The sequence below is a fragment of the Oratosquilla oratoria genome, chromosome 1, assembly GCF_046742065.1.
Source record: "Oratosquilla oratoria isolate Oo_2021 chromosome 1, ASM4674206v1, whole genome shotgun sequence".
Classification (NCBI taxonomy): domain Eukaryota; kingdom Metazoa; phylum Arthropoda; class Malacostraca; order Stomatopoda; family Squillidae; genus Oratosquilla; species Oratosquilla oratoria.
Window position 1 is genome coordinate 126411600 of NC_134777.1, and position 24448 is coordinate 126436047.

A 24448-nucleotide genomic window follows, 5' to 3' on the forward strand; every position below is an offset into this window, starting at 1 on the left:
AATAGGTCGAAAACAAATCAGTGAAATAGGTCCGTGTTCACGAAGGTGGAGCAACAATCATTGACGTAAACATGAGATCAACATAGATACCAAATTAAACATTACGCCCCATACATTATTGGTATAATACACATCTAACCAATACATACTAACAAGAAAAACATAATGGGGAATACAGAAGGTAGTCTAAGTCAATTAGAAGTACAACGTGACAATGGACAGGTGAGTTTTTGAGAGTTGTCACATTGAGAATCGTTTGATTTGACATTTCTGGTGTTTTTTAAGATGAAAAATACCAATCTGTATATTACAAATCACTTGCTCTAGGGGATGTATAGAATATGTTTACCAGTCAAAACGTCCAGAGGTCAAAACATCTACCTGTCTTAACATCCATAAGCTAATTGCAATAGCTAATTATAGACGACAAAGGTCGTTATTTTTCCAATTAATTGATTTTCCTAACATATTTGGACGAAATGAAGGTACTCCTTAAGTATAATGGTCTCATCCATCAACATGATATGCTTCCTCACTCCTGTGCTAAACACAACAAAAGAATTTGCCAAAAGTACATATCAAATTCAATATTGAAGAGTTCAAAATTGAAAATATTAATATCTTCACTTGAATATCAATATACAAGGGATTTTTGGCATATTATTTGGTAAGTGTTTAAGACTACACAATTATTTCTGAAAAAATGTTTAGATGAAATAAAGAGGTGGTCTTCCCTAAATTGTTTGTTGAAAAAGAAATGATTTTGCCATTTTTAGCATTGGAGGGTGAGGGAGGAAATTATGTTTGCAGACAGAACCTCTAGGACTACCATGTCCATCTGAATAAATGACAATTATATTGCCATATGTGGGGGGGCAAACTATGGCGCCACTGAGGACCATTGTACTCCAGACCAGGACTGCAGAGATAAGGTTAGGGAGGTCTTCTCTGTATTGTTTTTATCATCAAAGGATTTGGAGAGAGAAATGTAATTGCAAATAGGACTTTCAGAATTCCTGTGCTTGTTACTTCTTCACATAACAGGAACTGACAAGTGGCAACTACCTTATTCTTTTTCCTTCTAGCTGTCGACAGGCATTTAGTCCCATGCTTGCATATAACACCATTCTGACATTTTTGTCATAAGAGATCTATAGATGAGCCTGTTGATCATTTCTGGTTTTTATAGGGCTGTTGGTTTTCAATTCGAGAAACTTAAGGCAACAAGCGTTTAAATGTTCGATGAATTGGTCAAAGAATTGTAAAACCTCTGTCAATATTATTATTATTTATTGTAATTGCAGGTTTTCGAGGATTGGACAATGGCTCCAGGAGAGCTGTCTGGTCAACCTGTTACAGTCTTCTCGGCTTCACATCCACCAACCTCACGCAAACGACCCTATATTGAAAGAGCACTACAAGTAGGTCGCAATGTACTTTTTTTTCTAAGCCCTCTAATTGACCTACAAGTAGGTCACATTGTATTTTTTTAAACCCTCTAATTGACATACAAATAGATTACGTTGTATTTTTTTTCTAAGCCATAAAAATTTACCTACAAGTAGGTCACATTGTATTTTTTTTCTAAACCCTCTAATTAGTAGAAGATACCTTCATAGTTGAAAAAAGTTGTGTAGCATCAGCCAGATATATTACAGAAAGGCCTGGAGCCAATTCAAAGGCTAAACAAGACAGGTTCTTCCTTTTAATGATGACAGCCTTCTAGAAAAAAATGAAAATAATAAAAAATAAAGTTCCTGTTGTCAATTATGACTTTCCCTGCTAAGGTTTCCGTTAGATCAGGGGTGTCAAACTCATGGACTGTGGGCCATATGTGGCCTATGGGATGGTCTTAAGTGGCCTACAAAATGACAAGATATTTTTCAACTTGAGTTACTATAATAGTTATACATATACCAAAGGCTTTTTTTCCTCCTTACAAGGGAGTTAGTCAAAGTCAAAGGCATAAGACCATTCCCACCCACTTCATCCCCACATATTCCACTCCCATTCACCATCCCCCCTCTTTTCTTAGGTCCTCCCGAATGACAGGTTACCCCGCCCACTGCCCTAGGTCAGAAGCAATGTAGCAAGACACAGCACATCCACAGCAAGACTGCTTCATTTAATTGTTGACCCCCTCCTCTCTGCTCCCTCATGCAGAAAAAGAGAAAACAGGGAGAAATCCCTTCTGGCTGCATCAAAATATCATTCACATATACTCCCTCACCCCCCCATCCCCTCCTTGTATGTTTCACGGCATCATCTTTACACAACCATTCTCCACTCCCCTATCTTTTGTCTTCTCCCTTCCTTCCTTGACAACAGACATCCCCCTCATTCCCAATGGCCCTTTTACCACATCCATCCATCTCCTCCTTGGTCACCCCCTCATGTTCACTCCTTCCACCTCTGCCTTCCACACCTCTTTTACTAATCTTTCTTTACAAAGGAGGAGCATGCCAGCAGGAGACCTTTTGGTACATAACTAGGTTGGATGCAAAAAAATATGCATTTACAAAGACTTACATCTCCCTTCCCAGATTCACCTTCATCCACATTAACCTTGAAGAAACCTTCCACTCCACCACACATTTACCTGTTTCTTCACTTACTAGTATAATCCCCCCTTCTCTCCCTTGTCCTCTCCTGACACCCTCCTAGATAGACTCCCAAACTCAAACTCACCCCTCCCTTTCAATTTAGTTTCACTCAGTGCCAACATATCCATCTTCACTTCTCACAAAGATACTGCCTATCTCTTCCCTTTTACTCTCATCTGTACACCACATCCATGCACATTAAAAGACCCATTTTTTTTTTTTTTTTTTTTTTTTTTTTTTTTTTTCCCATGTCCATTGTGAGGATACAGTGAGTAGGATGCCTAGTCCTACCCCTGTCCTGTTATTATCACCTTTTACAACTCAAGTGGGAACACTCATTGATAGTATTCTTTCTCCCATACCACAGGGTTCAGCAAAAAAGGAAATGTATATTCAGAGAAGTTGTACAGGACACAATTATGAGTGGGGGACAGCATAATGGAGGAACAGTTGCAGTATAATGGAGTAGCATAATTTTTCTATGAATAGAGATTTCCATTATCACAGACAAAATGATGTGTGGCTCTGGTTAGTAGGGGCACCCCATATAGACCCTAAAGTATCAGCTGCATGCTACTGAGCAATTTTAATATCACAATAACATGCGGTCAATACCCTAGACAAGGTATTGTTATGACTGAGGAAAATGTAACTAAACTGTTAGGACAAGACATAATAAATTTTACATTATATATATAATATATATATATATATATATATATATATATATATATATATATATATATATATATATATATATACAGGGTGGGGAAGCAAAATTTACAATATTTTGAGGCAAGGCTTGAAAGACAGCGTATGACCAATTAGTTTATTGAAAGTCATGATAATTCGTTTACCACATAAAAATACATAAGAGAAAATGTTTTTATTCTATGTGTCCTCCTTCTTTCTCAATAACTGCCTTCACACGCTTCCTGAAACTTGCGCAAGTGTTCCTCAAATATTCGGGAGACAACTTGTCCCATTCTTCTCTAATAATATCTTTAAGAAAGTCGACATTGCTGTGTGATGTTCTATTGGTAGCATGTTCTAAAACGCTCCAAATAGAATAATCCAGGGGGTTTAGATCTGGGCTAGAAGGTGGCCATAAACATGATTCCCAAAAATTGCTAAAATTGGATTTGCAGAAATCTTGTATTTTTGTAGCTGTGTGAGCTGGAGCACCATCCTGGGTCCATACATAATTTCCATCTGGGTAGTTTGCTTTAAGCCATGTTAATACCTGGTATCTCAGGGTCTTGTAGTAAGTATTAGCATTGATTTTTTCATCATTTTTGTAGAATTTTATGGGCATCTTCTTTCCATCAGAAGCCACAACACCAAAAGCCATAACCTGAGCAGGATGTTTTGTTCTGAATGTCCCCTTAACCTCAGCTGTCGATTCTGCGATAAATCTGTCATTTCTACGGTTCAGAACAGCATCGACAGTGAAGATCTTTTCATCTGAAAAAATAATTACAATGGAGGGCTTTTTCTTGAGCCATGTAATAATTTTCTTGCACCTTTCCAATCTTTTTTCCTTCATGGCTGTTGTCAACAAGTGTTTTGGTGTTCTTGTGTAGGATTTTAACTTCAAATCATATTTTACTGCATTTCTAACTGTCTTGTTGTCCACCTTAAGTTCAATTGCCATTTTTCTCATGGATTTCGTTGGATCTTTTAGAATTTTAGATTTGAGAGCTTTGATAAATGTTTTGGTACGTTTTTTGTTGCTTCCTCCACTTCCAGGCTTTCTAGTAATAGTTTTGCTCATAGTCATTCTCTTCTTTACATTGTAAACAGTCTTTACGGACACTCCCACTATTCTTGAAATCTCCTTTGGTGTGACGAGTGCATTCAGCAAATCACACACTCTTTGACGTTTGCTTTCTTGATTATTCATATAGGCCAACGTTTCTGAAAAGGTAAGGATAATAATGGTAAGTATAGTTATGACATAAACATATGTGAGCTTTTAAAACAATTGACGCAATACTTGCTGAGAAAAAACGTATAAACATTCATTGTAAATTTTGCTTCCCCACCCTGTATATATATATATATATATATATATATATATATATGTATAGATATACATATATATATATATGTATATATGTATGTATATATTTTTTTTTTTTTTTTTTTTTTTTTTTTTTTTAATGGCCCATGAAACTGTAACCAAGGGCATAATTGGCCCTCAAAAGGATGTGAGTTTGACACTCCTGCCTTAGATGAATAAGATCACCTGGCAGGAACTAAAATGTACATCATTGATAACAGTGAAAGGGTTGAGGTAGGTTGCACCTTTCTGCTGCACAGGAATTTTCATTAGGTTGAATGAAATGGCTAATTTGTCTTCTTTTATTCTTTCTATATGCCCAAACCATCCCATTATTTTTGTTATTTACCCTATTTGTCAGGTCTTTGTTCACTCCCACTTTGCCTCATCTCTTCATTTAAGTAGGACATTAAAAATTACTTTAAAATGAATGATTATATTAAAGTATGTCTAATCCTTTATTAGTTAGAAGGCACCCCAACTGCTGAAGAAATTGTATAAACCTGTTCAGCTTATACATATGCTAGCTTTCACTCATACATACATACATATACCAAAGGCTTTTTCCCCCTTACATGGGGGATAGCCAAAAAGAAAAAGGCATAGAAATCACTCCTACCCATTTCATTTCCCATATATTCCACTCCCCTAGACCCCCCTCCCTCCCTCCTATCTTGGCACCCCCTGGATGATGGGTCATCCCTGCATCCTGTCCACTGCCCTGGGTCAGAAGCAGTGTCACAAGACAGCACATCCACAGCATCCTGTGATAGAGGAAAACTCTGTACATAGAGAAATGATGACACTTTTATACTACGACTGTCCCTCCATTATGCTGTCCCCCAACCCCTTGTTACTGTCCTGTACCATTTCTCTTAATATTCATTTCCTTTTTTTGCCTACCTATCCTGTGGTTGGGGAAAAGAATACTGCCACCAAGTATTTCCACTTGAGTCGTGAAAGGCGACAAAAAAGGGACAGGGGATGGGATTAAGAGTCCTACTACCTGTAGCCCCAAAAGGGGACATTCCTAAAAAAAAAAAAAAAAAGTTTTCATTCAAGGACCATTATTTCTTTAATGATAAAAAAAACCTTTTCTACTACTTTGAACCTCAACAGGCAAGTAAAGTTTATCGTCACCCGGGGCTCTTGAAGTACATTGATGGTGGGGATGTTGGTGGAGAGATCATTGTGGTGACAGAGCGGGTGTCTCCACTCCTGCACATGAATCTTAGCAAAATGTCTCCACTGCATGTGTCCACTGGGCTTGCATCCATTGTTGAAACTCTGATCTTTCTTCATGACCGGGTAACTATCATTAGAATTTGTTAACAAGCTTTTATTGGCTAAATGTATGAATTATGTGAAGAGTGAATGGTTGTTATCAAAATTGTATGCTCTTTGTAACACAGTTAGTAATGATCTAATTCATGAAATAATAGATGTAGTAAGAGGTGTCACAATTGGGATCTAGAAAGTGATGATTACAAGATAGGGTTAACTTGGGAAATCTATATTATTTATGTTTTTTTTTCTCTCATTTATTATTATTATTTTCTTTCTTAAACAATTTTGTGTTGTGCTGATTGAAAAAAATATATTATTTTATTTTGTTTTATTATTATTATTATTATTATTTTAAGTTTACAATTTAATCATTGATGGATTCATCTCTGAAAACAGGCAGGAGTCAGCCACAATAATGTGAGTCCTGCAAGTATCTTTGTTAATTCAGAAGGAACTTGGAAGCTTTGGGGCTTGGAATACTCCTGCAGGTATTACCACTTCTACATTTGATTAATATTAAAATTGTACGTTTCGAATGCAATATGCAAATATACTGCACATATTCTATTCATTCTATAAATATTAATGTACTGTGGGTTTTGTTTCATATTATGGGTATTTCTTCCAGCTTCGGAGATTTGACACAAGACCATATTGAACGTATTAGTAGTTACTGCCATGAGAAGTCTATCCCTCCCGACGACAAATCTCGAATATCTCCATCATATCAACATGCAAGAGATTGCTTTGCATTTGCCAAGTTAGTGGAACAGGTTCTACTTCCACAGGTTCTTGAAGGTAAAGTTTTTTCCCACATTTACTCAAGACAAGATGTGTTAAGTTATTTATTGTTACCCTGATTTTAAGTGATTACAGTATTATTTAGAGAGTGTCACTGTAATGTAGATATTGCAGGCTATGATTTCATACTGTATTAGACAAGTTGTTATTCTTCCTTACACAAAAGCTTAGAATGATCTTTGTAACAAGGTTATTCATTTAGAGCAATTGAAATGAAATGTATGATAAAATTCTTTCATACCTCAATAATCTGATACAATCAGAACTTTTGTCAAATCTGATCAAATGAAGGTATCCATTGAGTGAACAGTGCCCATCTTTGTTCTTTCTTTTTCCCTACCAACACTCTATTCAATGTCTACAGAACTTCCAGCTGCCCCAGACTTTCTGAATGTGATGAGGGCCACAGCACAGCACAAGGACTGGACCAAGAGGCCTCGCCTCTCTGTTCTGGCAGCACATCAGTTTTTTAGCCACGACTTTCTGCAGTTGTACCACAACCTCACCAATATTCTTCTTATGGCTGATGATCAGAGGGATCTGTTCTTGAAGTAAGCAATGCTGATGTTAGTTCATCATATCAAAGAGTTGGACTTGTGTCGTGGTTAAACAAGTGCCATTACATATCCTTCCTTTAGTAGGGAAATGATATCAGGGGATGTTGGGATTTGTTTTGTCACATTAGCGAGTTAGAACGTCACCACTTGCTGTGGAGGTCAAGGTGACAGCAGTTCAAACCCTGCCACCAGTGAGTTGGACCAATGGCATGGTTAATTGAATTCCACGCGACAGAGTCATCTGTAAGGGGCAATGTCCTAGCCTTCTGATGGGGGGAGTTTGTGACATTAAGTCAAACATCAGTTTGTTTAATACATGGAATTTCAAGTCATTATCTAGTCCAATCCAGCTGGATTCCCTCACAATTCTAGTGGCAGAGTCTACTGACATTGCTTGCTAACCAGCTGCAAGAACAACAATAAAAACCCATAATGTGTGACCATTGATGGGTACCAGCTTTGTGTGATCTTGTGAGACAGACTCGGAAAGGATCATTTCACTATCATTCATCCTTAAATCCCATCAACCCTTCACCTCTGTCTGGAGGTGCAGTCCTGAGAGGCTGGCATTTAGTCCCCAGGCCTAGTCCAAGATATCCATCAGCTTCTCTCTCTTCTCTCACAGTGGTTCATCATTAAGAATTAGCAATTTCTTTTAGACATCATACATATGTATACCAAGGGCTTTTTCCTCCTTACTAGGGAGGTAGCCAAAGTCAAAGGCATAAATCCATTCCCACCCATTTCATCCCCACATACTCCACTCCCATTCACTACCCCTCCCTCCTGCTTTTCTTGGCTCTTCCTGGATGACAGGTCATCCCTGCATCTCACCCACTGCCCTGGGTCAGAAGCAATGCAGCAAGACACAGCATATCCACAGCAAGGCTGTTTCACTTAATCAGCAACCCCTTTCTCTATCTCCTCATGCAGAAAAAGAGAGGACTGAGAGAAATCCCTTTGGGCTGCATCAAAATATCATTCACACTTATTCCCTAACCCTCCATCCCCCACCCACACCCTTCCATGCATCAAAGCATCATCCATACACAACCATTTTCCACTCACCCCTATCTTCTGTCTTCTCCCTTCCTTCCTCAACAGATGTCCCCCTCTTTTCCAACACCCCTTTTACCCCATCTATCCATCTCATCCTTGGTTGCCCCCTCATGTTCACTCCATCCACCTTTGCCTTTCACACTTCTTTTACAAATCTTTCTTCATTCTTTCAATGTGTCCAAACCATCCCAATACTCTTTCATCAACCCAGTCTCCCAACTCTTATTCCACCACCGCTCTCCTTTATGCCTCATTTCTCACTCTGTTCAGCCTAGTAACACCTGCCATACTTCTCAGGTATTTCATCTCAGACACATTTAAACTTTTCCTCTCTTATGTTCAATGTGCAATGTTCAATGCCCCATACACTGCTATTGGCACACTCACCCCTTTATACAATCTCCTCTTAGCATCCATTCCCAAATGTCTCTTTCTCAAAACACATTTAAACACATTTACTTGCTTCTCCCAATCTACGTTGTACCTCCACCTCCACTCCTCCCTTTCCCACCACATTCACACCCAAGTATCTAAAGCTCTCCACTTCCTCCAGCCTCTCTCCCTTAATATTTCCAATTTGCTGCAATCTTTTCCCCTTGTACATCTCATCACCTTACTTTTACCTACATTTATCGTCAACTTCCTTCTTTCGCACACCTTCCCAAACTCTGTCACTAACTTCCTTAATCCCTCTTCTGATCATGCTACAAGTGCTGTGTCATCAGCAAACAACAACTGGCTTATCTCCTATTTTTCCCATTTTCTTTAATCATCTCCAATCCCCAGACCATTATCTTTGCATTTACCTCTCACACCATCCCATACATGTATAAATTGAACAGCCATGGCTACATGACATGATTTTAGATATTGGTATCATAGATAATGTGATGAACTTTTATATACAGTAGAATTGGCAGGTCATTTGCTGAAAATTGAATATTGCATTATGAAATATGTTACACAGCTTAATTACAAATGCAGTTGTTGTTGTTGTTGTTGTTGTTGTCGTTCCCTAGACTGTCTGTCCGACCAGTCCCGTCTCCCCAAGGAATGCCACAGCCGAAACTGGGTTTTCCCACAAATCCTTTATAGAGTGTATGTTGTGTTGTTTGCGTGCATGATTGTGTATAATGCAGTCTTCCATTATGTGTTGTATGGTATGGGGTGAAGTGTTACATCCTGGGCAGCTGTTCACAATGCGGTCATCCAGCCTCTTCTGGTAGCTTAGAAGTGCTGGGTGGTGGCCGCACCGCAGTCTGGCCAGGTGGACTCTGTCCTCTCGTGGGAGAGAGGATTCAGAAGGGTGGATATCAGGGGGTCTGGCATGCAGCAGTGTGTTGTCTTTCAGTGTGTTAATGGAGCGGTGAGTGATATGATTATGAATATGTTTCCGGAGGCTGGTATTTGGTGGTTGTGGAGGAAGAGAAGAGAGTATCTGTGTGTGATACAGGTCTTTGGGTGTTGTTTTAATGTTTCTTGGTGTGTGTGGGTGTTCTGCTATGTAGTGTAGTGGGTGTAATGTGTTTGTGGTGGCTGCGGCAAGTGTTTGTGTGCCTCTCATGTCGAGGTGGTCCTTGACTTTGAGGACTTTTGTATCATGGTGTAAATGGTCTGTAGGTGTTGTATTTGTGCAGCCTGTAATTGTTTTTAGGGCTTTGTTTTGTATGATTTGAAGGGTGTTGTGGTGTGTCTCACTGGGATTAGGAGCCCATGCAGGACTCGCATAATTCATCACTGAGCGTATGCATTGTTTGTATATTGTTGTATTAGTTTCTTTGTTTTGTCCAAATGTTGTTCCAGCGATTGACTTAACCACTTCACTACGGGACTTAAATCTCGCGGGCAGCAGCCAATGCCAGCCGTACGACGTGTCGTAATAATACTCGCATCATAAAATATAGTCATGGCTTATATCGATCGTTCTCTCTTTCACCCGTGAATTTTGAAAACCACAGAGAATGGGATTAAGAGCAGATTAGGGAGAATGTAAAAACACAGGGGCGACTACAATAAATATAATCAAGACGCCAATATGGCAGCGTCGCGAATCCACTTGCTCCTCATGACGCCTACGTGTGCGGCACCGTATGGAAGGGGTTAAGTGCGTTAAGTCTAGGTGTGCATTTGTTTTTTATGTTTGTGATGTGTTCTTTGAAAGACATGGATGTATCATATGTTACACCAAGAATTTTCAGTGTGTTTGTGTGTGGTATTAGAGTGTTGTTGATGTAGAGATGAGGTATGTATTTGTGTTCTTTTGTCCAGTTGGTGAGAAGTGTTGCTGTAGATTTGGTTGGAGCTATTTTGAGTCTGTTTGTGATGAACCATGTGTTGAGTGTATCAAGGTATGGCTGGATTATTTCTGCAGCTTTGTCTGTGTTACAATGTGTGCATCTGATTGTTATGTCCTCTGCGTAGGAAGAGATTTGTATTTCTGAGGTGTTCTGGTGTGGGTAAGTCATGCATGTATAGATTAAAGAGCGTGGGTGATAGAACAGAGCCCTGTGGTACTCCATTCTTAATGTTTCTGATGTGCGATGATTGGCCATTATATGACACGTAAGCATTCCTACCTGCCAGATAATTGGCCAGCCATCTTTTGGTGTTATTGTGCATGTCTGTGTTATATATTTTATTTGTTGGGTTGTGGCGGGGGATAGCATCAAAAGCTTTACTAATGTCTAATGTTATAAGAAGTGTTCTGTGGTGGGGCCTATCTGAATTGATGCCATCTAAAATTCTTTGTGTGAGGTTTATCAGAAGAGTGTTTGTGGAGTGTAGTGGCCTAAAACCATGTTGTGAGTCAGCAAGGGGAATATGTGGTGTGACAAGTTTAAGTATTAGGCGTTTAATGACTTTAGAGGGGGTGCAGAGAAGTGTGATTGGGCGGTGCGATGTTGGGATTGTTGGGTCTTTGTTCGGTTTTGGAATGGTGATTATTTTACCATGTTTCCAGATGTCGGGTATAGTGTTGTGTGAATAGCTGTAGTTTGCAATGTTTGCGTGTAAACCTTGTGGTCCAATGTGTTTTAGGTGGATGTTACTTATGTTATCAGGGCCACAGGCAGATGAGTGCTTGAGATTATGTATTATGTGTTTTGTCTGACTGTCTATGAAGGGTGTATAGTCTGAGTCTGTGGGAAAGTCTTTCTTACGTCGAATAGTGCGTCGGTCGTCAGGGTGAGAAGTGAGATGGCTTGTCTGTGCAAAATGACGTATGAGTGTGTTTGCTTGTTGTCTGTTTGAGGGTAGATTATCTGTTGTTGTGATTATTGCTGCATGAGAGCGTGTAGTGTTACTGTTGGATAGTGTAATGCTGTTGAGTGTTTTGTACAATTTGCTGGTGTTTGTTTTGTGATCAAGTGTATTGATAAAGTTTTGCCAATTTTGTGTTTTTTGTTCGTGTATTTTATTGGCAATCATAGTGTTTAGTGTTTGTATTTGGTCTGCTATGTTTTGAGGGATAGGTATGGGGGTATTGTGTTTAAGTGTGTCTCATTGTCTGATGAGGCCTTGGATTTCTGGTGTGAAGTTGTGGTTGTGTGATTTTCTGTTGCCTCTAGGGATGTATCTCTTGTCTGCATTTTGTATGATTGTATTAAAAGTGTGCACAGCATTGTTTATGTTTGTGATTGGTGTACTGTTAAGTGTTTCAAAATGTTGTTCTGTCTCTTCAGTAAAAGCTTCCCAGTTAGCTCTCTTGTAATTGGTGTATGTGTGTCTGTGGCCAACTGGGGTGCATCTTGTTTTGGTGGTGATGATGATTGGAAGGTGGTCAGAACCAAGGGTTCCGACCACTCTCCATGATGTTGTTGGGGTTAGGCAGGGGGAGCAGAAAGTGATATCAGGAGAGGAGGGAGTGTATAGGGCTTGGTGTGGGATATGTGTATGATTATGTGTGTTGTTCATGATAGTCAATGAGTCAATTTGAGTCTGTATATCAAGCCCTCTGTCTGTGTCAGGGTTGTCGACATACCAGGCAGACGACTTGGCATTGAAGTCACCACTCATGATCAGGTTGGGGATTGAGGCTAGTTGGCTAAATTGAGGCCTGAAGGTGTTTGGAACTGTGGGGGATGATTGTGGGGGAATGTACATGTTAACTATTGTCAGTGTTGATTTGTTGCCTGTGCGGATTCGAATGGATTGGATTTCTGTAGTGTTATCTGTGGTAGGGAGGAGAGTTTTGGTTGTGGCACTTGTGTCCACAAAACAGATGGAGTGGTGGATCAGGGTGATGAGTCCACCGCCATTGCCGTCAGTCCGGTCTTGTCTGATGGTGGTGTAATTATGAAACGATGGTGTTTTGTGTGAGTGTCTTAGTTTTGTTTCTTGTATAATTGCAATGTGTATGTTGTGTTGTTTAAGAAAGTGTTTGAGTTCATGTTTTTTCGTGTTAATACCGTCAATGTTGTGTTGTAATGTTGATGTTGTGTGTTCTGTATGTGTTGTATGTTGCCGTTTGGGGTTGAGGTTGGGGTGTTAATGGGGAAGATATAGGATCTGGGTTAGAGGGGGGGAAAGGCATGGGAGTACTGATTGGGGATAAGGGCAAAGGGAAATTGGGAGTGGGTAAGGGTGCTGGCTGTGGTTGGGGAGGTGGGAGTGGGGTTACTGGAGGGCAGGTAGAACATGTCCAAGTGTTTGTGTATTGGTTTGTGTCAGCAAGGTGAAATGGAAATGTATCCATAAATGAAGTATATTGTTATTTTGAACTTTTCCCTCCCCATGGTAGAGATCTAGCAGAAAATTTGCGGAAATATCCAGAAGACTTGGTGGCTGGGACAATGGTGGGAGCCCTTCTGAGTCGGCCTGTACTTATGCACCCCTCGGCTGCAACACAGCTCTTGCCAGCTTTACTAACTCCAAAGACAGCCTCAGGTAAACCTCGTATTCTTTCTATCTGTATGCCAAGGGCATTTTTCCCCCTAATAAGGGAGGTAGCCAAATCAAAGGCATGAACCCACTCCCATCCACCACCCTTGTTTCCTACTCATCTTAGCTCCTCCTGGATGAAGGGTCATCTTTGTCTCCTGACCAATGCCCAGGTCAGAAGCAGTGCAGGAAGACACAGTACATCCACAGGAAAGCCATGTCACTTAATCATTGACCCTCCCCTCCCGACTCCTTTCCTCATATTTTAAATGTATCTCACTGCATTGTCCTTTCATCAGTGTGAGAAGTGACCCTCAGCTCAAAATAGTTATATGCCACCAATTAAATCTTGCTAAACATATATATTTTTACCCCATTGTCAGTATTGCTCTCTGGACTGCTATCCATGAGCCATAGATAAAAGTATAGAAAAGGTCATTGCATCAACGGTGGGTATGAGCTGGACTCAAAAGTTGTTACTATTTTGAAGTTTTAGTCCTGACTGTGCTAGCAACACCTCTGTATTGTAATTTACTTTGTGTAGGTGCTTGTTGGCTGAGCAGGTCAGGATGTTGTAATTTGCAGTGCAGGCCAAGGTGATGGTGGTTTGAACCTTACCACTGGTGAGGTGAACCAAGGGTATGGTTAATTAAATTCCACACTACAAAGTCCTTTGTAAGGGGCACCATCCTTGCCTCCTGATAGGGGGAATTTTGTGACGTTAAACTGAATTACCACTTGATGTGTACAACTGCATGTTTACATTAAATATTGGACCAGGTCAGTCATTCAGTGATTCCATTGCCCCAGTTCTCTCTTAGTAAATTTACCCCCCCCCCTCCCCCCATGGGTCACTCAAAGAAGATATGTTGTGTTGTCTGGATATAGTGAGAAATGGTGTAGGATGAGATATTTAGTATCTTCTGTGTAGTGGTTGGCTATCTATATACCAAAGGCTTTTTCCCCCTTATACAGGAGGTAACCAAGTCAATAGGCATGTACCCCTTCCCATCCACCACCCTTTCCTCCCACTCATCTTAGCTCCTTGTGGATGACAAATCATCCCTATATCCCACCCACTGCCCTGGGTCAGAAGCAATGCAGCAAGACACAGTACATCTACAGCAAGGCCATTTCACTTAATTGGCAACCCCCTTCTCCATCCCCTCATTCATAAAAAGAGAAGATGGGAAGAACTCCCTTTAGGCTGCATCAAAATAGCATTCACACATAACCATTCCTTACTCCCCCAAATTCCCACCCCATTCTATCCTTCCATCACAGTATTATCTACACACAGCCATTCTCCATTCACCTCTATCTCCTGCCTTCTCCCTTCCCTGTTCAACCAACATTCCCCTCATGCTCAAAACCCCTTTCACCCCATCTATCCATCTCATCCTTGGTCATCCTCTCAAGTTTACTCTATCCACCTCTGCCTTCTTTTACTAATCTTTCTTCACTCATTCTTTCTGTCTGTCCAGACCATCCCAATACTCTTTCCTCAGGTAATTTGAATATATGGCAAGGTCAATTGTGTTAGTACAGCTTTAATACTGTTGTCTGAGTAGGGCAGGGTGGTATTCAATGAGTTTGTTTCTCTGGCCAAAGCTTTTCTGTGTTGGTGTTGTTTTAGTACTGGATGGTGGCTTGAATGTAGTTTTTTTTTTTTTTTTTTTTTTTTTGTGGGGCTAAAGTCTGGAGGGATTTGCTGTAGTAGGGAGATTGATGATCTTGCTTGAAGTGCTTGTCACGAGTTTTTACAAGCGTAGTAGAGCCTATATTAGAATCAGAAATGGAGAGAATGAGTGGTTTGAAGTAAAGGTAGAACTTGACCAGGGATGTGTTATGTCACCTTGGCTGTTCATTTTATACATGGATGGGATGGTGCGAGAGGTAAATGCAAGGGTAATGAGGTGGGGATTGGAAATGGTTAAAGAAAATTGAGAAAAATGGGAGATAAGCCAGTAGTTGTTTGCTGACAACACTGCACTTGTGACAGGATCAGAGGAGGGATCGAGGAAATTAGTGACAGAGTTTGGGAAGGTGTGCGAAAGAAAGAAGTTGAAGATAAATGTGGGTGATGAGATGTACAAGGGGAGAAAGTGGTAGCAGACTGGAAGTGATTATAAAGGGAGAGAGACTGGAGGTGAGAAAGGGAGGAGTGGAGGTGGAGGTAGAATGTAGATTGAGAGAAGCAAGTAAATGCCCTGGGGGATTAAAAAGTGTAATGAGAAATAGACATTTGGGAATGGATGCTAAGAGGATATTGTATGAATGAGTTATTGTGTCAACGACACTGTATAGGGCAGAAACATGAAATATAAGAAAGGAGGAGTTTAAATGTGTTTGAGATGAAATGCCTGAGAAATTTGGTTATGAGGCTGGATAGAGTGAGAAACGAGGTGAGGAGGAGAGCAGGGATGGAAAGGGAGTTGGGAGATAGTGTTGATGAAAGAGTATTGTGATGGTTTGGACACATGGAAAGAATGAGTGAAGAAAGATTATTAAAAGAGGTGTGGAAGGAGTGAACATGAGGGGGTGACCAAGGATGAGATGGATGGGGTAAAAGGGGCATTGGGAAAGAGGGGAATGTCTGTTGAGGAAGGGAGAAGACAAAAGATAGGGGTGAATGGAGAATGGTTGTGTATGGATGATGCTGTGATGCGTGGAAGGATGTGGGTGGGAGAGGGAGTATGTGTGAATGATATTTTGATGCAGCCCAAAGGAATTTCTCCCCATCTTCTCTTTTTCTGCATGAGGGGACGGAGAGGAGAGGTCACCAATTAAATGAAGTGGCCTTTCTGCATCTTGCTACATTGTTTCTGACCCAGGGCAGTGGGTGAGACGCAGAGATAACCTGTCATCCTGGAGGAGCCAAGAAAGGAAGGAGGTAGGGATGGAGGGTTACGTGGGGATGAAATGGGTGGAAGTGGTTTTATGCCTTTGACTACCTTTCTTTTAAAGGGGAAAAAGCCATTGGTATATGTATGTATTTATTTTATTTTTATTTTTTTTTTTCTTCTTTCCATACAGCAAAACACAGTACATCCACAGCAAGGCCACTTTACTTAATTGACAACCCCACTCTCCATTCATAAAGAGAGAAGACTTGAAGAACTCCCTTTGGGATGTGTCAAAATATCATTCACACACAACCACTCCCTACTTCCTCCCATCCTTGCATCCCAGTATTATCTACACACAGCCATTCTCCACTTACCCCTATCTAAATATACATACATACATATACCAACAACTTTTTCACCCGTACAAGGGAGGTAGCCCATGTCAAAGTGTACATATACTAAGGGCTAAGGGGAAAAAGGCCATGGTATATGTATTTATTATTATTATTATTTTTTTTTTTTTCTTCTTCTTCTTCCAGAATAAGGTATATGATAATGTTTAGGGTTAAAATGTTCTGGTAGTAGAAGTGGTTTTGCATTCAAAGAATACTCAAGTTTTAGGTCAAGGTGTGCAGAGTTAATGTATAAAGAATGTGAGAGTATTCTCAGTCCAGTGAAGCCCATGTTAAAATAGTAAAAATTTCTTTTCAGGTGAAAAAACAGATATTGGCCTTTTTTCCAAGTCTGTTTACGCAGCCCACGTCATTCCTCCGTTGCTCAAACTCTTCAGTGTTCACGATGCCACAGTACGGTGCATTCTCCTCAAGTACCTACCACATTATGTTTCCCTCATCAAGCAGGACATACTTGCCGAAGTTGTGGTATGTACTTATTCACACTGCATTCAGTTTTATTTATCATGATGAAAAATAGAGGTGGCATGTTTGTATTGTTCAGAGCAGTCACTGACTGAAAGTGGTAGGAAGAGGAGTGCAGTCACTGATTGTCAGCTCTCCACGTGTAAAAAAGTATAAAGATATCCTGGGCCTAGTACAGATGCTGACTGTTGGCCAACCTGATGGAGGTAAAGGGTTTGGTGGGTTTTGAAAATGGGCAGCATTCGTTGTCCATCTTGCAGAACCACCACATGCAGGTACCCTGTCATTGGTTCCTTTATACTATACACATATGTTTACATGTGTATAATTATATATATATACACACACATACCAAGGGCCTCTTCCCCTTATAAGAGAGGTAGCCAAGTTAAAGGCATGAACCCACTCCCATCTACCACCCTTGTTTCCTTCTCATCTTAACCCCTTCCATACGGTGCCGCACACGTAGGCGTCATGGGGAGCGAGTGTATTCGCGAGGCTGCCATATCGGCGTCTTGATTATATTTATTGTAGTCGCCCCTCCATAATGACATTCTTTCTAATTCTTTTGTAATCACATTTTCTATGGTTATCAAAATTCACGGGTGAAGAGAGAACGATCGATATAAGCGGTGACTATATTTTATGATGCGAGTATTATTACGACACGTCGTACGGCTGGCATTGGCTGCTGCCACCGAGATCTAAGTCCATGACGCCTACGTGTGCGGCACCGTATGGAAGGGGTTAACTCCTCGTGAAGGGTCATCATTGTCTCCTGCCCACTGCCTAGGTCAGAAGCAATGCAGCAAGACCACTTCACCTAATCGGTGACACTCCCTCTCTGTCCCCTCATGCGGAAAATAGAGAAGACGGGTGCATTAAAAAATCATTCACACACAACCCCCCCCCCCATCCCTTGCTCGACTTATATAATAATTCAGTTTAACGCCATGCACCCCCCTTTCAGAGGAGGCTATGATAGTGCCTCCTTACTTTGGACTTGTTGAAGCAGAGAATTCAATATAATATGTACTTTCGACAAACTTCCTTGCAAGGCAGGATTTGAACTGTTTACACTCCCAACCAATAACAATAAATGTTCTCTCAAGTGTCACAAAGTGGAAGTTTTGCCCCACAGTGGTTGGCAGTGATACTTGGGACTGCCCACAAATCTCTTTAGGTATTTACCTAGTTGTATCTTATGGGAAGGGGAACTATGTTTGTGGTGCCCCATCTCTGTAACTCACCAGATCAAATTTATGGTACATGATCTTCCCTGCCTAAATCCAAATTGTGTGTGTTTGTGTTTATCATATTGTAGTATACAAGAAAGTGTGTTATGTGTAGTGTGTGTGTGAAATTATATCCTTTAGAAGTTTTTAATGAGGTCAAAAGAACTCATTTTTCATTAAAAAATTCAGCTAGAAGTGATATAATTAGTAAAACAGTAGCTATTTTGAAGATCCTTTTCTCATCCTCAGCTGCCAGAACTCTTACTGGGCATTCGGGATATCAATGATGCCCTAGTAGCTGCAACTTTACATGGCCTTGCCTGCTTAGTGCCACTCCTCGGTGCAAACACAGTCATTGGCTCCAATCGCCAAGTGATTTTTGCTACTGCTAAGCCCAAGGTAATATTACTTTTCTAATGGTATCAATGAGTTCAGTTTCAGCATACAACTATTCACCACTTCATTCATGGTCTTCCTATCAAGTTTTCCCTCCACCTGCTTTTCAAACTTTTTTCTAGTCTTTCCATGTGCCCAGACCATCCCAAAAGTGTTTGATCATTTACATCTACCAGTTCCCCTTCCTTTGCTGTCTGTGTCATCTCATTTCTCACCATCTGTGTAATACCCACCATGTTCCTACCTGTTTTAAATTCCGTCTTTGCTCCATTCAGTGTCATGAACAGTCACCCCTTCACAGTCCTTCTTTTTGTGGTCATTTGGTGGTACCTATTTCTCTCAACAGTTTTCATTCCCTCCAGACATTTACTTATTTCCCTGACTAATTTACCTCCATCCTAATGTGTGACCCTAAATACTTGAGCTCTCTACTTCCTCCAGACTCTCTCCTTGTAGACTACCCTCCAACTAACTGCCACTCTCTCCCTTGTACATCTCATGACCACACTTTTGTCTACATTTACTTTCAGCTTCCTCCACTCACATCTAGCTATATATCAAGGGATTTTCCCCCCTTACCAGGGAGGTAGCCAAAACAAAATGGCATATACCTACTCCCATCCACCACACTTTTCTCTCTCTTAGCTCCTCATGGATGACAGGTCATCCCTGTATCCCACCCATTGGCCTAGGTTAGAAGCAATGCAGCAAGACACAAGGCTGCTTCACTTCAGTAACATCCCCCTCTCTCTGTCCCCTCATGCAGAAAAAGAGAGGATGGGGATAAATCTCTTCAGGCTGCATCAAACTATCATTCACACATACCCACTCCCAACCCCACCCTTTCTCCCTTGCATCATAGTATCATGTATACACAGTCATTCTCCACTCACCTGTCTCCTGCCTTCTCCCTTCCTTGCTCAATAGACATTCTCCTCTTGCTGAAAAGCCCCTTACACCCCATCCATCCATCTCATCCTCAGTCATCCCCTAAAGTTCACTCCCTCCACACCCCTTTTTGCTAATCTTTCTTTCCATGTGTCCAAAACCATCCCAGTATTCTCTCATCAGCCCTATCTGCTATCTCCTTTTCCACCCCAGCTCTTCTCCTCATTTCTCACTCTATCCAGCCATGTAACCCCTACCATACTACTCAGACATTCCACCTCACATTAAAATTTTTCTTCTCTGTCTCTCTTAAATTCTAAGTCTGTACCCCCATACAGTGCTGTCAGCACAATCATCCCTCCATACAATATCCTCTTTGCATTCATTCCCAAATGCCTATTTGTCATTACACTTAATCCCCTAAGGCCTTCACTTGCTTCACTCACATACTCTCCCAAAAATCTGTTTCAGTCCCTCCTTTGACTCAACTAAAAGTAGTATCTGTAAAATAAATTGCTTTGACTCCAGATCTAAACCCCTGCCACACCACACCGTCCATTTACATATTGAACAACCAAAGTGATATTACAATAATTATTGTGTGGAAAGCAGAAGCTGATGGAGTGAACTTAAAGAGAACCTAGAATGAGCTTCAAGATTTATTCTGTACAATAATCAGATAATTTCATTTCTCTCTTTACCACAGGCCCTTTCGAGGCGTCAAGCACAAGATGTGATGCTTCTTAGATCTGTTCCTACAAGACCAGTCAACACTTTCACCAAATCTGAAGGTACGTGTTTGGTAGCATTACTTGTTTTTCATAATTTTCTTTTTCTAAATATACTGTGATTAGGTAATCACTCTTTAAAACTTATGAATTTGTATAAACAACTGAAATGTCTAGTATTTGTGATACAGGCTACAGGTGTATTAGTAAAAAAAATTTCCCATCCTTTTCTTCCTAAATTAGTGACTCTGCAAGTGACAAGCGAGGTGAGAATTCCATCAATATCAGATGCTGATGTCAGATCCCTCGACAACATTTCCATCGACAGCATCGCAACTTCACAAATTCCCGAGAGGAGTTCCCCAGATGGTGGTGAAGGTGATGAACTCTCAACTCCAGCCACAAATCAGGATGTGAGTAAAACCTCCCACTCTCTACAAGACAGTACTGTAGATATTCAGCCAGAAACACAAGAGGACTGGTCTGACTGGGAAGAGATGCAAGATGAAGTGACAGACTTCCATGGTGCATTGTTAACACTCACTACAGCAGACGGAAATGTCTTGGCCAATGGTGAAGAGGATGACGCACACTGGAGAATGGAGGATGTTAGTAAGGAGGAGCATGACCACATTAAGGGTGAAAAAGGCAAAAGTAAGTTTAGTGACCTGAAGGAGGAAACAAAGCTGCCAGTTCTGTCTGTAAAGGAAGGGAAGGGCAAGAATGGATCAGCCATGAAGCTTGTAGGGCAGACAACAAACAAACCTAAGACATCTCCCCATACAGCTATAGTCAAGAATAATGTACCTCTAGGGGAAGAGTTTGATGTGCTAGCCATTAAAGTCAAGAAAAAACGAGACAAAGAATTAGACTTGTTTGCAGAACTTACTCCAACTCTTGAAACAAAGAAATTTGACCTGGAATCTATGTTAACGGAAGCCAAATCTTCAATGGAGGAAAATTCCAGAAGAATGGAATTAAGTGAAGCCAAAATTGCAGAATCATTGAGTCGTTCTCCTTCTGTCTCATCAGCGTTTGCTGCTTTAGAGGTTGATGGAAGCATGGAAGGTGATGGATGGGGTGAAGACAGTTGGGGTAATGAAGAACTGGACATGGGTTCAACTATAGAAACTGTACAGGAAACAAATGCCAGTTCAGAAGGCCTGAAAGAAGGAACTCTGAACATGGAAATGACCACCACAGATACAACCCTTGAAGAAAATGTGAAAGATGGTTTAGATATGATAACTTCCAATGGTAAAGAGTTAGCTGAAGTCATAGCTTATCACTTGGAAGAACTTGACTCAAGTAAAGGTGCCATCACATCTACAAAAGAAATAGATACTCTTGGTCCTTCAGGAGCTTGGAATGATGATGGCTGGGAAAATGGCAGCTTTTGATAATCATAGCTTCACTCAAAGGGATTTCACTTCCCATTCATAAGTATTTTGAAGTTTACAGTCAGAACCACCCATTAGGAAGATTTGTTAACATGGACACTTCATCTTTTAAATCTGGTGTCATTGAAAACAGTTCTTCGCCTTTTAAGAGAGGGAAATGCCTTTTGGTATATATATATGTATGCATTAAGAAATCAAATTGTCCATGGCATAACACATCTATATATGAAGAGGTAACTTGACTGTACTTTACATCATTGATGTCTGTATAGAGGGTCTCTATTATATTTATTTATTTATTATTATTTTTGGGGGGGTGGAGGGCATTTGTTGCTGTGAAGACGATGCACTGAAGATGGTATCAGTGCCGAGTCAACTACATTATTTATACAGGGAAATTAGTTTGTTTTACTTTGTGCACATTCCCAGATCCCAAAGTGAGAGTGAGCTCATTTCTAAAGTTGTACCAGCAAGGCCATAGTTCTGTACATGTTGATGCATGTTATGAATACATATCAGATCTACTACCCTTTGTGTACCATTATTTTGATGAAGTGTAAAATTTTGTGAAATTGTTGTATAGGAATTATTATAAAGTTGGCACAACGTGCATTTGGCTTATGCAGATGGTCACTCATGTTCCACCAGGTTTTAGTGTCATTTGCTGGGCAGAAACCTTTTGAACAATGGGAACACTTGCACGAACCATGACAAACTGTGTAAACCCTTGTTGACATGGGGCTAGTTTAGTAGCCACTAGTGCTAGCGACTTGTAAACAACCAATCCAATTACCCAATGTCAGTGTTTAGTATCCTTGCCTCCAATCTAGCCAAGTGTCAACACTTACTTGCAGGGTAAGTAACTTGCAGCCACTAAATTAACCCTATGTCAACAAGGCTTAACAACCAGAATGATTTAACCTTAGAAACTAATACCAAGTTAGCATATGTTTGTGTCATTGGTGTTTAGCAATAAGAGTATCATTCTGGTTTTTCAAATGGGTAGCAGTGGCCTTTTAGTAGTATTAATCATTGTGTCAAACTACATTTTTAGTCAGATTTCTGTGAGACCTTTAATGGATTGATCCGTTGAATTTTAGGATACGTGCTGAGGCATTCATGACACAAAAGGCTGTCTGAAATATAGTAGCTCTCTCAAGTCCACTTGTTTTTACCTGGTTCCGATGTTATGGAGTTTAATGAAATTCCAACTATAATACATTTTATGCCAAAAATAATTTGTAGTTTCATATTTTATATTTTGAGTGTGAATGACAATAAATACTGTTGTATCATATTTGTGTAATAGCATATTGTTTGTTTGGAATATATTCTGTTATGTAGACCAAAAGTCAATTGTTGATTTTATTGATCTCATAGTCCATTATATATATATATATATAGATATATATATACAGGTACTGGAAAGACTCCTAAGCCAGCACAATTGTTATTTAAAATAAACTTAGGAAAATAGAAAATATACATTGTATGAGTTCAGTCACATCCAGATCAGCTTCTTGTACCTAAGTAAATTTGCAACCTTCAATTCATGTCATTGATTACATCCTGTTACAGGAACGTAGGTGAGAGGAATGGAATAGGAGTGTGAGTGAAATCAGAAACAGGTGGGGCAGTGATAAGTAGAGGTAGGAAGATTGCGTGTGCATGCTGAATGGGTGGCGAGGCGGCCAAAAGAGGGTACTGGATTTCATTTGAATGTTTAAATTAATATTGAACCAACACTGAAGATTGTAGTCAGGCTATGGAGTAAAGTGGTAAATACAAGTTACTGCTGGACGAAATGCTGGAGCATGGGGTGTTTAGGTGTATGTGGCATACGGGTGGGGAAGTTTCATGTGAAAGACTGGTTCTGCATACATGACTGACCTTATCCTTAATTATACTTGTCTAGGCTCCTCGGAAGTGGATGCATTCAAAGTATGAGACAGGATTTCCTTTTCAACATGGCACACTAGTTTGTACATTTGGCCAAACTGAATGACTGTAAGGACTGAGCAGTTTATATGTATGCCTTCTACAAGGCAAAATTGTTGTCCAAAGCAGTGTTATGGGTTTTGACAGTATTTACATATTTTGGGAACTAAATAATTTGGATTAAAGTTCTGGTTACTGAGGGTCACTATTTTCTTCAGTTGCAAACCGTATGTTCTTGTTACTTTTAGTCAAGCAAGAGGAGAGGCAAATGAATCATAAATGGATGCAGCCAAAAGGAATCCCTTCTTGTTCGACATGTATTCTTGAGTGAATGCAGGGCGAGGGTTATATAAAGATGTTGAGATATACCAACTTCAGCTGTGCCTCGACACATGGCTTCTGACCCAAGCCATGATCTCGGGACACGGCTTTTGGAGACCATATCCTGCTGCCTCCATCAATGCATCACCAGAAAACTTATGATTGATTGATTTATGAAATTTTTGGCTTGAAGGCCAAGTGAGAAAACTTATGGTCATTTGTTAGAACAAAATTATTGGTAGGAGAGATGATTAACAATATATTGTTATTGCCATTTGCTTCCTCAGTCTTGGCATATAACCTGAGGGCACCAGTCCAAGATGGCTACACAGCACTTTCTAAACCCCTCCCTTTTCTGGAGTAGGTGAAAAGGAATTCACAGCAAGAGAGGAAACGTACGACAAGAAAGGCAGAGATGGGGGACAAGAACAACAGAGAAGAGGGAGCACAAAAGATATCATGGGTACGAGACAGGACAGAAGAAAGTGCAAAAGACTTGTCACACCATTAGTGACCAACCACCCACTTCCCTGGTTGAGGCAACCATAAATTAATGGCGAAGTAGCAG

The 24448-nt window shown here is 40.4% G+C and overlaps 2 protein-coding genes across 2 annotated transcripts in view; one reads left to right on the top strand and one right to left on the bottom strand.

Annotated features, from left to right (window-relative positions):
- LOC143026587 (uncharacterized) lies at nucleotides 1-23759 on the top strand. Its single transcript, XM_076187234.1, has 11 exons — nucleotides 1-222; nucleotides 1305-1421; nucleotides 5785-5973; nucleotides 6349-6440; nucleotides 6581-6750; nucleotides 7118-7304; nucleotides 13108-13253; nucleotides 16808-16977; nucleotides 18459-18608; nucleotides 20200-20284; nucleotides 20465-23759. Exons 1-11 carry the CDS (start codon nucleotides 166-168, stop codon nucleotides 21619-21621), a joined length of 2520 nt encoding a protein of 839 aa, XP_076043349.1. The 5' UTR covers nucleotides 1-165; the 3' UTR covers nucleotides 21622-23759.
- LOC143026593 (small ribosomal subunit protein uS8A) overlaps nucleotides 3475-24448 on the bottom strand; it is a 25198-nt gene continuing 4224 nt past the window's right edge. The window contains exon 4 of the mRNA XM_076187249.1: nucleotides 3475-4520. Coding sequence (XP_076043364.1) covers nucleotides 3490-4520 — 1031 coding nt within the window. The 3' untranslated portion in view covers nucleotides 3475-3489. The remainder of the gene's footprint in view (nucleotides 4521-24448) is intronic.